Source organism: Eubalaena glacialis, chromosome 16 (assembly GCF_028564815.1).
Source record: "Eubalaena glacialis isolate mEubGla1 chromosome 16, mEubGla1.1.hap2.+ XY, whole genome shotgun sequence".
Classification (NCBI taxonomy): Eukaryota; Metazoa; Chordata; class Mammalia; order Artiodactyla; family Balaenidae; genus Eubalaena; species Eubalaena glacialis.
In genome coordinates, this window is record NC_083731.1 from 17,788,532 (window position 1) to 17,802,081 (window position 13,550).

General features: G+C 33.7%; 1 protein-coding gene across 2 annotated transcripts in view; it reads right to left on the reverse strand.

The window, feature by feature from the left end:
- GPC5 (glypican 5) overlaps positions 1–13,550 on the reverse strand; it is a 1,093,847-nt gene that overhangs the window by 409,303 nt on the left and 670,994 nt on the right. For both annotated transcript variants that reach the window (XM_061170941.1, XM_061170940.1), the window contains exon 7: positions 8,876–9,032. In XM_061170941.1, coding sequence (XP_061026924.1) covers positions 8,876–9,032 — 157 coding nt within the window. The remainder of the gene's footprint in view (positions 1–8,875; positions 9,033–13,550) is intronic.

The following is a 13,550-nucleotide window of genomic DNA, read 5'->3' on the forward strand; positions in this document are numbered from 1 at the left end:
TGATGCTCTCTTGTAATGCTAATTTATAAATGTAGACAGTGTTTTATAAGAGTTTGTGCTGCTTTAAGAGGAAGGAACACTCCCAAACTCATTCTACGAGGCCACCATCACCCTGAAAACAAAACCAGACAAAGATGTCACAATAAAAGAAAACTACAGGCCAATATTACTGATGAACATAGATGCAAAAATCCTCAACAAAATACTAGCAAACAAAATCCAACAGCATATTAAAAGGATCATACACCATGATCAAGTGGGGTTTATCCCAGGAATGCAAGGACTCTTCAATATACGCAAATCAATCAATGTGATACAGCATATTAACAAACTGAAGGATAAAAACCATATGATGATCTCAATAGATGCAGAAAAAGCTTTCAACAAAATTCAACACCCATTTATGATAAAAACTCTACAGAAAGTGGGCATAGAGGGAACCTACTTCAACATAATAAAGGGCATATATGACAAATTCACAGCCAACATCATTCTGAATGGTGAAAAACTGAAACCATTCCCTCTAAGATCAGGAACAAGACAAGGGTGCCCACTCTCACCACTATTATTCAACATAGTTTTGGAAGTTTTAGCCACAGCAATCAGAGAAGAAAAAGAAATAAAAAGAATCCAAACCAGAAAGGAAGAAGTAAAACTGTCACTGTTTTCAGATGACATAGTACTATACATAGAGAATCCTAAAGATGCTACCAGAAAACTACTAGAGCTAATCAATGAATTTGGATGCAAAATTAATGCACAGAAATATCTTGCATTCCTATACACTAACAGTGAAAAATTTGAAAGAAAAATTAAGGAAACACTCCCATTTACCATTGCAACAAAAAAAGTAAAACACCTAGGAATAAACCTACCTAAAGAGACAAAAGACTTGTATGCAGAAAACTATAAGACACTGAAAGAAATCAAAGATGACACAAACAGATGGAGAGATATACCATGTTTTTGCATTGGAAAAATCAACATTGTGAAAATGACTATACTACCCAAAGCAATCCACAGATTCAATGCAACCCCTATCAAACTACCAAGGGCATTTTCACAGAACCAGAACAAAAAAATTTACAATTTGTATGGAAACACAAAAGACCCTGAATATCCAAAGCAATCTTGAGAAAGAAAAACAGAGCTGGAGGAATCAGGCTCCCTGACTTCAGACTATACTACAAAGCTACAATAATCAAGACAGTATGGTACTGGCACAAAAACAGAAACATAGATCAGTGGAACAGGATAGAAAGCCCAGAGATAAACCATATGGTCACCTTATTTTTGATAAAGGAGGCAAAAATATACAATGGAGAACAGACAGCCTCTTCAATAAGTGGTGCTGGGAAAACTGGACAGATTTGTAAAGGAATGAAATACATGTAAAGAATGAAATTAGAACACTCCCTAACACCATAAACAAAAATAAAGTCAAAATGGATTAAAGACCTAAATGTAAGGCCAGACGCTATAAAACTCTTAGAGGAAAACATAGGCAGAACACTCTATGACATAAATCACAGCAAGATCCTTTTTGACCCACCTCCTAAAGTAATGGAAATAAAAACAAAAATAAACAAATGGGACCTAATTAAACTTAAAAGCTTTTGCACAGCAAAGGAAACCATAAATAAAACAAAAAGACAACCCTCAGAATGGGAGAAAATATTTGCAAACAAAGCACCAGACAAAGGATTAATCTTAAAAATATACATGCAGCTCAATAACAAAAAAACCCAACCCAATCCAAAAATGGGCAGAGGACCTAAATAAACATTTCTCCAAATAAGATATACATATTGCCAACAAACACAGGAAAGGATGCTCAACATCACTAATCATTAGAGAAATGCAAATCAAAACCACAACCACAAGGTATCACCTCACACCAGTCAGAATGGCCATCATCAAAAAATCTACAAACAATAAATTCTGGAGAGGGTGTGGAGAAGAGGGAACACTCCTGCACTGTTGGTGGGAATGTAAATTGATACAGCCACTATGGAGAACAGTATGGAGGTTCCTTAAAAAACTAAAATAGAATTACCATATGACCCAGCAATCTCACTACTGGGCATATACCCAGAGAACACCATAATTCAAAAAGACACATGCACCCCAATGTTCATTGCAGCACTATTTACAATAGCCAGGTCATGGAAGCAACCTAAATGCCTATCGACAGACAAATGGATAAAGATGATGTGGCACATATATACAATGGAATATTACTCAGCCATAAAAAGAAACAAAATTGTGTTATTTGTAGTGAGGTGGATGGACCTAGAGTCTGTCATACAGAGTGAAGTAAATCAGAAAGAGAAAAACAAATACTGTATACTAACACATATATATGGAATCTAAAAAAAAAAAAAAAATGGTTCTGATGAACCTAGGGGCAGGACAAAAATGAAGACGCAGACGTAGAGAATGGACTTGAGGACACAGGCGGGGGGAAGGGGAAGCTGAGACGAAGTGAGAGAGTAGCATTGACATATATATATACTACCAAATGTAAAATAGATAGCTAGTGGGAAGCAGCCACATTGCACAGGGAGATCAGCTCCGTGCTTTGTGACCACCTAGATGGGTGGGATAGGGAGGGTGGGAGGGAGGCTCAAGAGGGAGGGGATATGGGGATATATGTATACATATAGCTGATTCAGTTTTTTATACAGCAGAAACTAACACAACATTGTAAAGCAATTATACTCCAATAAAGATGTAAAAAAAAATGTTATGCTCCTTTAATAGAAACTCATTTAAAGATGTTAATAAATAAGGGATGTAATAAAGAAGGGCGTACATTTTTGCTCCTCATAGTATGGTCCTTAGACCAGTAGCAATCGTCATCTGGGAGCACATAAGGAATGCCCCACATAAGACCTCCTGTATCATGCTTGTATTCTTACCAAGAATCCCGCATGATTTGTATGACAAGAGGCTGTGAGAACCTCTGAGCCCAGATCACATGCTCTCTTATTTAATTATTTACAGTTAGATGAGCACTTAATTCGTCAAAAACCTATATGAAAATACTCTTTCTACACAATTAGAGGTAATGAAGTCATTAAAGAGCTAAAAATATACTTAACCTGTTTCTGCATTTTATCCATTCATCCTCCCTGAAGGGTAATATTGCAACTTCAATAATCATTCTGTTTATTTGCAACAAATTGATATAAAAAATAGACCTGGATGTGGTTATATACGAATATGGTTTGTTTCTGGTTATATTGACAGTTACATGACTTTGGGCAAGTCATGATCAAATGTATCTGAGGATATTTTCTTAAATTTTAATTTTTTACTCTCTATATTGATCACACAGTCATACTTAGCATTGTGCTAGTCAACAGAGACCATAATTTCTTTATTCTCTGTCCTCTGGTGTGGTATAGATTTAGTTATAAGATTTACAGAATAGCTGGTTGATCCGGAATGCATGCTAGGAGGCTCCTTAAGCTTTAATTAATGTCTCCCCTCCTCACCTCAGTGATTTAACATCAGTTCTGTGTCTAAGCCAAAGCAATGAAAATCATTCCTTAGGCATTCAAGGACAAATTCTTTTATTTCAGTTCTATTATTTAAATCCATGACTGTGATATAGCTAGTAAAGAGGATGAGAGATGATTTTAGATGATTCATCAGGTATCCAGATTCTATTACACAATCTTGTTAACAAAACAGCAAGCAGCAAGCATGAGTCTCAATTATTTAGAAACCAAAATGGAAATGTATAATCAGAATAATATTCATAATGATCATATACTAATTAAAATATATTTATCTTAGATATATATTTCATTTGTCTTTAGTATAATTTTCATAAGTAGTGTAAAAACTGTGGTAGATGACAATTTCAAAGTGTTCACAACTTTGAACATTGAACAGGATCAGGAAGTGTTTCCTTGTGCATTTCTCTATGGTTTTATCATGACCCTTCAGTATTAGACACTTGCAAAACATAGATCAAAGTGTACAGTCATTATTCACGATTACTTTCACTGTGTCACAAAGGGAAGGGTCTAAGTACCTTTATAAAGATGATTTATTTTTAGCTTAACTGAATAAAGTAATGATAGCTGTTTAGTTATTTTCAGTACAGTTTCTTATATTTGGGATAATTTATTAATGGTCTATTTATCAACACTTAGCAAAATAAACTGAATACATTTTATTTTAATCAAATTGGATGGAACTTGAATTTTAGAAATAGTACACATACTTTAATATACATATTTGGAACTGTTATTAATGTAAACAAATATTACATGCTTGCCTTATATGTTTTACATAATTTATATTGGAAAGAAAAAATCACCAACTAGAGAATATAAACTATTACAAAATGATTTGTACAAAATGAATAATTACATAGTTTTAGTAGTTCTGGAAAATAAATAAAGATTTCATTATCTAAAGAAAATGCAACTTGTAGTGGTTTTTTATTTATTTATTTATTTTTTTGAGTTCTCCCTTAACCTCCATGTCTAGCTGAGATTTTGAAATAAAGGTGATTTATGATGAAAATAAGTTTGAGGAAGCCAAGAATATCCACTTGCTCTATAATCCTGCATTATTAAATAAATCAGCACCCTTTATTTTTCAGTGTATAACAAAGTATCATTTTCATTTTACTATGCACATGGAATACACTATTCTCTTCCAAGGTCACTGTTAGTATCACGCTGTAGATACATTTGTTAGAGGCTGATCTAAGGTTAGTTACTAAGTGACAAATCCAAAGCACAGTATAAACAATAGTTCTATTTATTTTAGTCTATCAAAGATCAACCAAAAGTTCTTTCTAGATCTAGTGACTTAATATTCCAATGTATTATCCTTTTATTTCCAAATAAATCTCATTTACATTGAATACTCTCTGTTCTCATCAGCTTACTTCCTGATGTAACACATAGGGGAATTCTTTATAGCTGGAAAAGGCTATCTACCATATTATTATTGCTATTATGGTGCTGTAAGTGGCTTGTGGGACAGAAAGTAGTTGAGAATAGAGATGATAAAAGTTTGAGACTGAGTCCTGGCTTTCTCAAATATTTAGAATATGAGATGATGATGAGAACCTGTAAAAGAGGAAGAGCAGCCCGGGAGATAAGAAGAAATGAATGGTAAACAGCCCTTCCCAGGAAAGACTTTCAGTGTCTTTCAGGAAAGACTTTCAGGGGCCTCCTAGCATGCATTCCAGATGGCGATTCAGGAGGGCATAGGGTTCAGAGCGCTGCATTGGGACCCATTTCATGACTGTTCTGCAGAGGTATGTTGATAGCACTATCGGAAAAAGTCATTTGAACACATTCTAAACAACCTGTGTTGTCATTTACAGGCTTCTCCGTTAAAATAAAATTATTTTTTAAACTGCTAAAATGCTACATAGTATTGTACAATCAATGATGAATATGACAATGGACAGAGATTATCTCACACGATCTGAAGACTTAAAATCACCCTACTATTTTTGAACATGTGGTGTCTGAACAAACTTGTGATCAAATTCATTTTGTCTGAGATTATTACTGTGAACCATCTTATCAAAATAAATTTGATCATGGATTATATATTCTTTGTTTTTGTTAAAATTGGAGTTACTGCAATTTAAATTATAACATCACATAAGAATTTCAAGCAGTGCTACTGCAGATTTTCAAAACTACACGTGGATAGTATTGCTATGGCCTGTCTTTAGTGGCACTTTGGTTTGTTTTACAACAGTTGAAAATAACAGAATTTGGGGATATTAGAATAGTCAAATAGTTGAAAAAGTATTGATGGTAGTGAGAGTAGTTTTGCTCTGCATGGCTACAAGAACAGAACTTGTTTCTTCCACTGGCGTTTAAAACCTACCAGCCCTTAGCTACTTTGAAAGGATGGCAAGTGTCCAAGATGAGGGGAAATGAAAGCTCAAAGCCATTCCAACCCTGCTATTCCAAGGTACTAGTGAAATAACCATACCTACATTTATGAGCCAAATTCGATTCAATAAAAATATAGAAAAAAATTTCTGTAATATTAGGATTTTTAAACCACTCTACTAAAATAAGAAAGTATTTTCAGTTTCCTAAGAGTGAACACTACATAGTATAGATTATTTTTATTATAAATACATCAGTTCACATTTAATCATAGCCAACATGTATGATATAAATAGAGATAGTTTTAAAAGCTAAATATTTGTAAATCATTTGATAACATCATTGACGAAAAGAAAATACCTAAGAGGTACATAAATATTTTGGTGGTAAAACATTGCACACTGAAATATATAAATCCCTCTTGTCTGAAATAAACATTAACCAAAACAGAAACAGAAAATCAGTTCAAGTGTTGGTTAGTAAGATATTTATCAACTTTGAACATTTGCATAAATGGAGCAAAATCATTAAATTTACAAGACACAGTATTACTATTATTCCTTGTAACTATATATAGGTATAAATAAAAACATACATGTATAACTATTTTTAATCAGACATTTAGAAGTGACAAATGAACTATGTTCTACTTATATTGTATTTTATAAAGAATAAACGTAAGTGTAAGGAAGAAATAATGGTGCATTTCAAATTCTTAACACAAATGACACCTTGATAAACTTTCTAGAGCACAATATTTTTAAGTCATTAAGACCACCTAAAACTGTATCATAAAATGCTTTAGCAATATATCTAACCAGCCAAACACAGGTAAACTATTACAGTGCTTTATAAAAATAGAAATGTGACCTATGCTTTGCTACTTGCCATGTCCCTCTTTATTTCAGCAGGCTATCCACAGTGGGTTCCTAACCACTTATTAAAAATTGAAAGGCAACAGCTATAAACCCTTAGAAACATGATAGGCAACCCACTTACAGCAGATGTGGATTTTTTTTTAATGTTTGCCTGGAGTTGCTGAAAACCATCTATTTCTTACATTTCCCCAATTCTGATGGATAGTTGCTTGTACCATACCTGTCCATTTCAGTAGTAATTGAAAACATGGTTTTAAAGTAAAAAATTCATTCTTGCCACCTTGACAAGCATGGTTTTGTAAGAAAACTATTAGTAGCTGAATATCCTCCACTGTCTCTACTCCTCTTGTGAAATAAGCCAAAAAGAGTTATCTATTAATACATAGCAAGTTCTTGAGCTTATAAATAACTTCAGGAGTGAAAAATCCCTATTAAAATGCTAATTCTACACACACACACACACACATACACACACACACAATCATGCATGCAATTTATAGAAAAAATTTTAACCTAAGCTATTTTGCATAATAATTTTTAATGCCTTAAAACCCTACTAATATTCAAATGGCAAGGAAATTATGGTACATATAAATACTCAAGATCAAGTGAAAATGAAAGATTATTTAATATTATCCTAATAGATAGGTATCATAATTCCAAAATACGATGGAGGGCATTTTAACTCTTAGTAAAAATATTCTTTTCCTAATGAAAACCCTTTTTCATTTGCTTTGTCTTCCTTTTTTTTTTTTGGCCTAAACAACAAAAGGTAGAAAAACAAGAGAAGTCAATCTGATAAATGATATTAGTACCAATAACAAGAACACATATCCCTACTGCTCCTACATGAGTAGAAGATGTGTAATTTTCACTAGAAAATTGTGTTAATACATCAAAGAATTTTGTGGTCCTTTGTTCAATTGCTACTCCAGTGTACTAAACCCCGTCTATTTACTTTCTATGTTAAATTTATTACTGTTTCTAACAGGAAAACATGTACCTTTATATTGTCTTGATTTTGTACCTCTCTCAGCTTTCATTCCTTTAACCAATATATTTGCCTTACAAAACAAGATCCTAGAAGGAACGGGGTATTGATGCTTGAAGCGTTGGTAGTGTTCTAAATTTACTACAAGAGAACTGAAAAGTAAATGAATTCTTCTCCCACCAAAGTCATGAAAAGACATTTCTAACAGGTCCAAAGCAGCCCTTTGTGATTTAGAGGGAGACTATCAGGCCAGCTTCCAGATAGGGCTGCACAGGTCCAGAAGATCACTTTATAAAGTAATCCCCTTTGGTATGACCTGAATTAAGTGAATAGTTGAAAGTTAGTTGCTCTGGGTACCTTAACTTTCACACTTCTTTCTCAGTTGATAACTTTGGTTGTCTTGCCTGTGTGAACATATACATGCACATAACAATGAAGAGCTTACCTTCCTCATTTTGTATGTGAAGACAAGGAAAGGAACTTCATCTGGTGATTTTTTTGGTTGTTGTTATTTGGTAGTTTTATCATTTGTAATAGTGACCAGTCCAGCAATACCAGAAATGGTTTTTAAACCCACATGATCAAAACAATGTGAAAAATTGGTGAGATCTTTTTTGGAAGAACCAATTCATAGGAGTTAAACCCAAGTAGTTTCTCACCATAACTAACCATATATTTAACCAGTTTCTTTGTAATTTGAACATGAAAACCTAATAAAATTTATCTAATGGCATGATAATATAATAACATTGCAGAATGTTAGTATTTAGTAGGGCTCACACATCCTGGTTTCACCAAAATACATTTACTGCCCACCATACTAGCTATTTCACGCCCTACAGACTATCCCACTTTAAAACTATGAATTCTCAGAACTGATGGTCATTCACTGGTTTTTCACAGAAAAATATCATTTCCATTTAAAGTCATTAGTTAAAAAGAAACAAAAACCCCAAGAACGCATGTCCTGAATAACTAAAAAAAATGGGTTTATTTTCACTTCCAATTCCTCTTGCATTTTTCTGAATTCACTACCATTATTTCTTTATATTCATAATAATAATTTTCCTTAATTATATCTCCAAATCAATCCCTCAGAAGTGGTGTTAGAATCATACACTTACAGTCTGTGATTTTTAGTGTCCTCTTGACTTCTCCACTTCCTGATCCCCTGCAACCATCTTCATCATCACAGTCTCCGCTGACCGGCTCAGCCATGTCACCACCACTGCCCATGTCAAGTTCCCACTTGCTGGGTTTGGGTGACCTACCCTGTAACAGCTAAATATGGATACCAAACACATTTATTAATGGAAAATTCAAATCATTTAAGGATGCTATTCAACAATATGTAGAAATTAGAACTATTTTCTTATGTGGATCCACTGTTTTGATGTAGACACCTTACCACGTCAAGTATGCAAGAAAGATTAAAAACTACTGAAATAATAATAAATAATGGGCAAGATCTTACAGCTGTAAAGAGCTCCAGTCTGCCTATTAGCTCTGTGATACAATTTTGGAAAACAAATAAAACCAGATCTTCTTGCTCATGGATACTTTGGTTATAGAATCTGCTGTTTAAGCAGGGTAAATCAAACTCCAGTACAACACGACCCCCTCTGCAGTGTATTGGCTGATAATATTGTACTGTTTTGTAAACTAACAGTCCAAAATTTCCCCAAAAGAAGAGTGCTATTCTTCCAGAAAAGATTCAGTGAAAGGAATATAGAATTTTGGACATGTACATTTATAGTTTTACTTAAACTTCATGGATTAAATACTTAGATCAATGTACATGGCACAGAACTGAACCTTGGAACAAAAGACTTAGGTTCTACTTCCATTTATACGAATTACTTAAGAAATTTAACCAACTTCTTGTTCTTGGTTCTCAAGTATTTCATTTACTTTTATGAGCAAAATAGATGGACTAGACATTTCCCCCTATAGCATGCGGAAAATAATATTTTTGAATAATATTGGACATGCCTAAACTCCTTTTCCAAAAGGTGATGTTATGAATAATAGACTATTTCACTTAAAGCCAAGACTGAGTAAAATGATCCACTATGTGACATTTACCCCTCTAAGGCAGTTTTGGAGGACATGTGACCAAGCGTGAGCACTAGAGGGCCCGACCATATTGTGAATGAAATATATTGCAGCTGAACAGCTAATGGGCATTCAAAATTTCAGGGTGTTTTATGAAAGTATTAGGGTTGTTATATCTTAGAGATTTTCCAGATAACAGTATTAATTAGCAGACAATAATCAAACATACAACTCAACGATGGCATTGTATATTGAAAAAATAAAGAGTAATCCATCCTCGGTACACGTAAGACAAATATGTTTAGCATATAAAGAACACTACGATTAAGCACCTGGACTTTGACAATTGATAAACTTTCAAAATTAAAAATAAAATTAGGTCATGAATTCTGAAATGTATTTTCTTAAAATTTATTTTCCTTGACAAAAATGAAATGTTAAAACAATTTGACAATAATTAAAAAATTCTGGTCAGGATTTATTTCTATTGATCAGCATTTCCCAAGTGGTAATAGGTGTTAAATTTTAAAAGAAGGCTTCTTCCATGGTCAAGAGAATTTGGGATTAACTTAAACCAAGCTTCTTATTGTGTTTAATGCACTGATATGTATGCTACTTCCTGTAGTGGGGTATGGCAATGGGGAAATACAGATATGTAACAAGGCATATAAAAATTCAAAAATCTGACAAAGGGAAGGAAAAATAAATGTCATTATATTATAAACATTATATTAAAATGTTTTATAAATTTTTAATAAAATAATACCATTTATCATTTGTTATTTAACATAATCATAAAGGGCTGGGACTCAGAGGTCCAACATACCAAGAATTAAATCCTGATTCTGACATATATTAACCATATGACGTTGGACATTGGGCAAGTCCCTGAATAACTCAGCTCTTTCATAACTAAAATAAAGACAATAATATACCTGGATCATTGTTCTTATTATGAGAAGAATACCTAAACTATACTGCATGGTGTTGCCACATTAAAAATTAATATATTTTGCTAATTATTATCTTTGTTATTATATATTCTATTGCAATATGGCTTAAACACTCAGAACACAATAACTGAAAAATTATTTGATAAAGAATTCAATTACATGATTTACATTAAAATTTTTCAAAGTCGTATCTGACAAGTACAATAAAAGCCAAACTCTCTGATGATGTGTTATTCCTTTTGTCACTGACACTTTTTCCCAACATTTTCCCATTTCAACTTTATTTCCCCTTTACTTTCCTAAGTATTCTTCCAATATTTTACTGGGACCTTGGTCAGAACAAGAAAGAATCTCACAACCAGCACCAACAATGTATAAGTCACGAAGATCCAGCCCAGTGAGTTTGAACTCAGAAATGCAAAAAGAAAGATAGCACATGTAAAACAAAACTTACTGTTTTAGGTAACTGGTTTTGGTTGAAAGCAATTAAATGCATTAATTATCAGAATGATTCATTAATTTATAATGACTTTTAAAAATAATAGATGACACTAGAGAAAAAAATATTTTTTAAAAAAATTAATATATTTACTACTTTTATCTTCTCCATCACTTCAGTGACACTCCAAGAAACATCTAAGACACACAAACTCATATTTTTAAGAAATAAAACTATATAAAACCATATTTTAATTTAAACTATCTGTGGTGCAGCAGGATTATAAAATGGGCCCCAAGACTTCTCACTCAAATCCCTGGGACTGTGAATATGTCACTGTCACATCCATTGCATTACATGGCAAAAGGAGTTTCACGAATGATCAGCTTATCCAAATATATCCACGATCCCATCTGATCCACGCTTCCAGGTCCCCAGTGATCAGATCTCTTTCTGGTAGAGTCAACATCTCCATCTGCATCTCCTCTGCATGAAGATTCTGCTTTAAATGCTCCCTTTCTCACTTCTCAATCATCATACATCCACAAAAGTTCATTGTCATTCTCACAATTCTACTAAAACTTAATTTGTGAAAATTCCCAATAAATTTCTAATCAACAAAAACAATGAGCTTTTCGCAGTAGGACCCTTATTCAAAATCCCACTTCTTTGGGACTAAACTATTCTGATTTCTTCTTAGCTCGATCATCTTTCTCCTCACTTCCAAAACAGTAAAAATGTTTCAGTGAATAATGTAAATCCCCTGCTCTTTCTTTTTAGTCTCTTTCTGGGAACCCATCCTAACAGGTTGTGCTCTCACCTGTATACAGAGCACACTCAAGTCTTTATTTGCAGCCCTTGTTACTCTTTAGCTCACCAGTAAGCAGTAGTTAGATATAAAATGTACTCTACTACTCTGCATCTTAAAATAGAACAATTCACCTCCATTATTCAGGTATCATTACAACTTATCTCCCCAACTCCCTCACTGTGGGGGACATTGGTCTCTCCTGCCTACTACCACCATATTATTTTCCTCAAATCAGTATTTTCACCATGTCATTTCTCTGCCTTAGTACTTTTTGTGACTCTATACTGGTTTCAACATGTATCCAGCAGAGAAATAGTCTGGATAGATGAGTCACAGAAAGAAGTCCTGGGATGAAATGTTTGGGAAATTCATACTATGTCCCCTTCTTGAGATCTAGGAACTAAAGGCTCATGGGGAATCTTACAGTAAGTAATCTTGTTTAGTTGAGATTCACCTTACATTTTCCAAATTAACATAAGCAAATTAGCCCCTGCCCTCACAGAACAACCATTGACATACTTTGGAAATGAGTCCATAATGAAAAGTTCAAATTTAGCCTCCAGTCAAGGTCCCATAAAACATACTGATTTAAAAAAAAATTATATCTAAAGCAGCACCCCCCAGCACCCAAATTCCACTGCAGAGCAATTTGTTTTTCTCACAGAAATTGTGTGAATTTATATGTTTATAATTTTGCTTATGCTTGTTTTATGTTCTCTTCTTTATCACTATTGTCATTATAAACAATATGACATGATATCACTAACTTAATTCTGTCTTTGAAAGAGGGAACCCATATCAGAATAAAAATGTCTCCCTTCACCCTCATCCTGCCTTGGCTCTGAGTTTGTCCATATGTAAAGATGATGGCACTTTGAATACTTCAACTGATTCCCCTGTCATGGAGGGTAGAAAGTCGATCAGTACCTACATATTTATAGAACTATTACAACATAGGAAAGGGCATGATTTTGAGTCCCAGCCACACATTAATTGTGTGCCTTTAAGCAAATCACTTAAGCCCATTAAAGCTCATTTTATTCTATTGAATAATAATCCAAAGGAAAGCACTTTATATACTATAAAGCACTGCACTCATTTACAGTGTTCTGTGCAAGACACTGCATCCATAAAATTGAGACGACTACAAAGTAAGGACAGAGTAGAAAAAAATTCAACAACTTTTAGAGTGTTCCTTTTTTCCTCAATGCCATGCAATTTGTGCAGTCAGCTGATTAGCTGAAAATAGTTTTGATGACTGATGCTTCCTGCTTATGTTTAATTGGTTTAGGAAGCTCATTAGGGATGCTATCTCAGAGGATGAATTTGGTGGGTAGAATATCTGATGACTCTGAGGCAAATGTATTTCTTTCAGCTGGTGAATCAATCTCTCAACAGACTCAATTTGCCTTTTACTAACTGTCTGGCAATATCCCATGGTTGCAATAGCCTTTCAAACACTTAGAATAAAATCTCGCTATAGATGGCTTACATACACATGTTTGCTGTGAAAGAGAAACATATTCACCACATTCAACAAT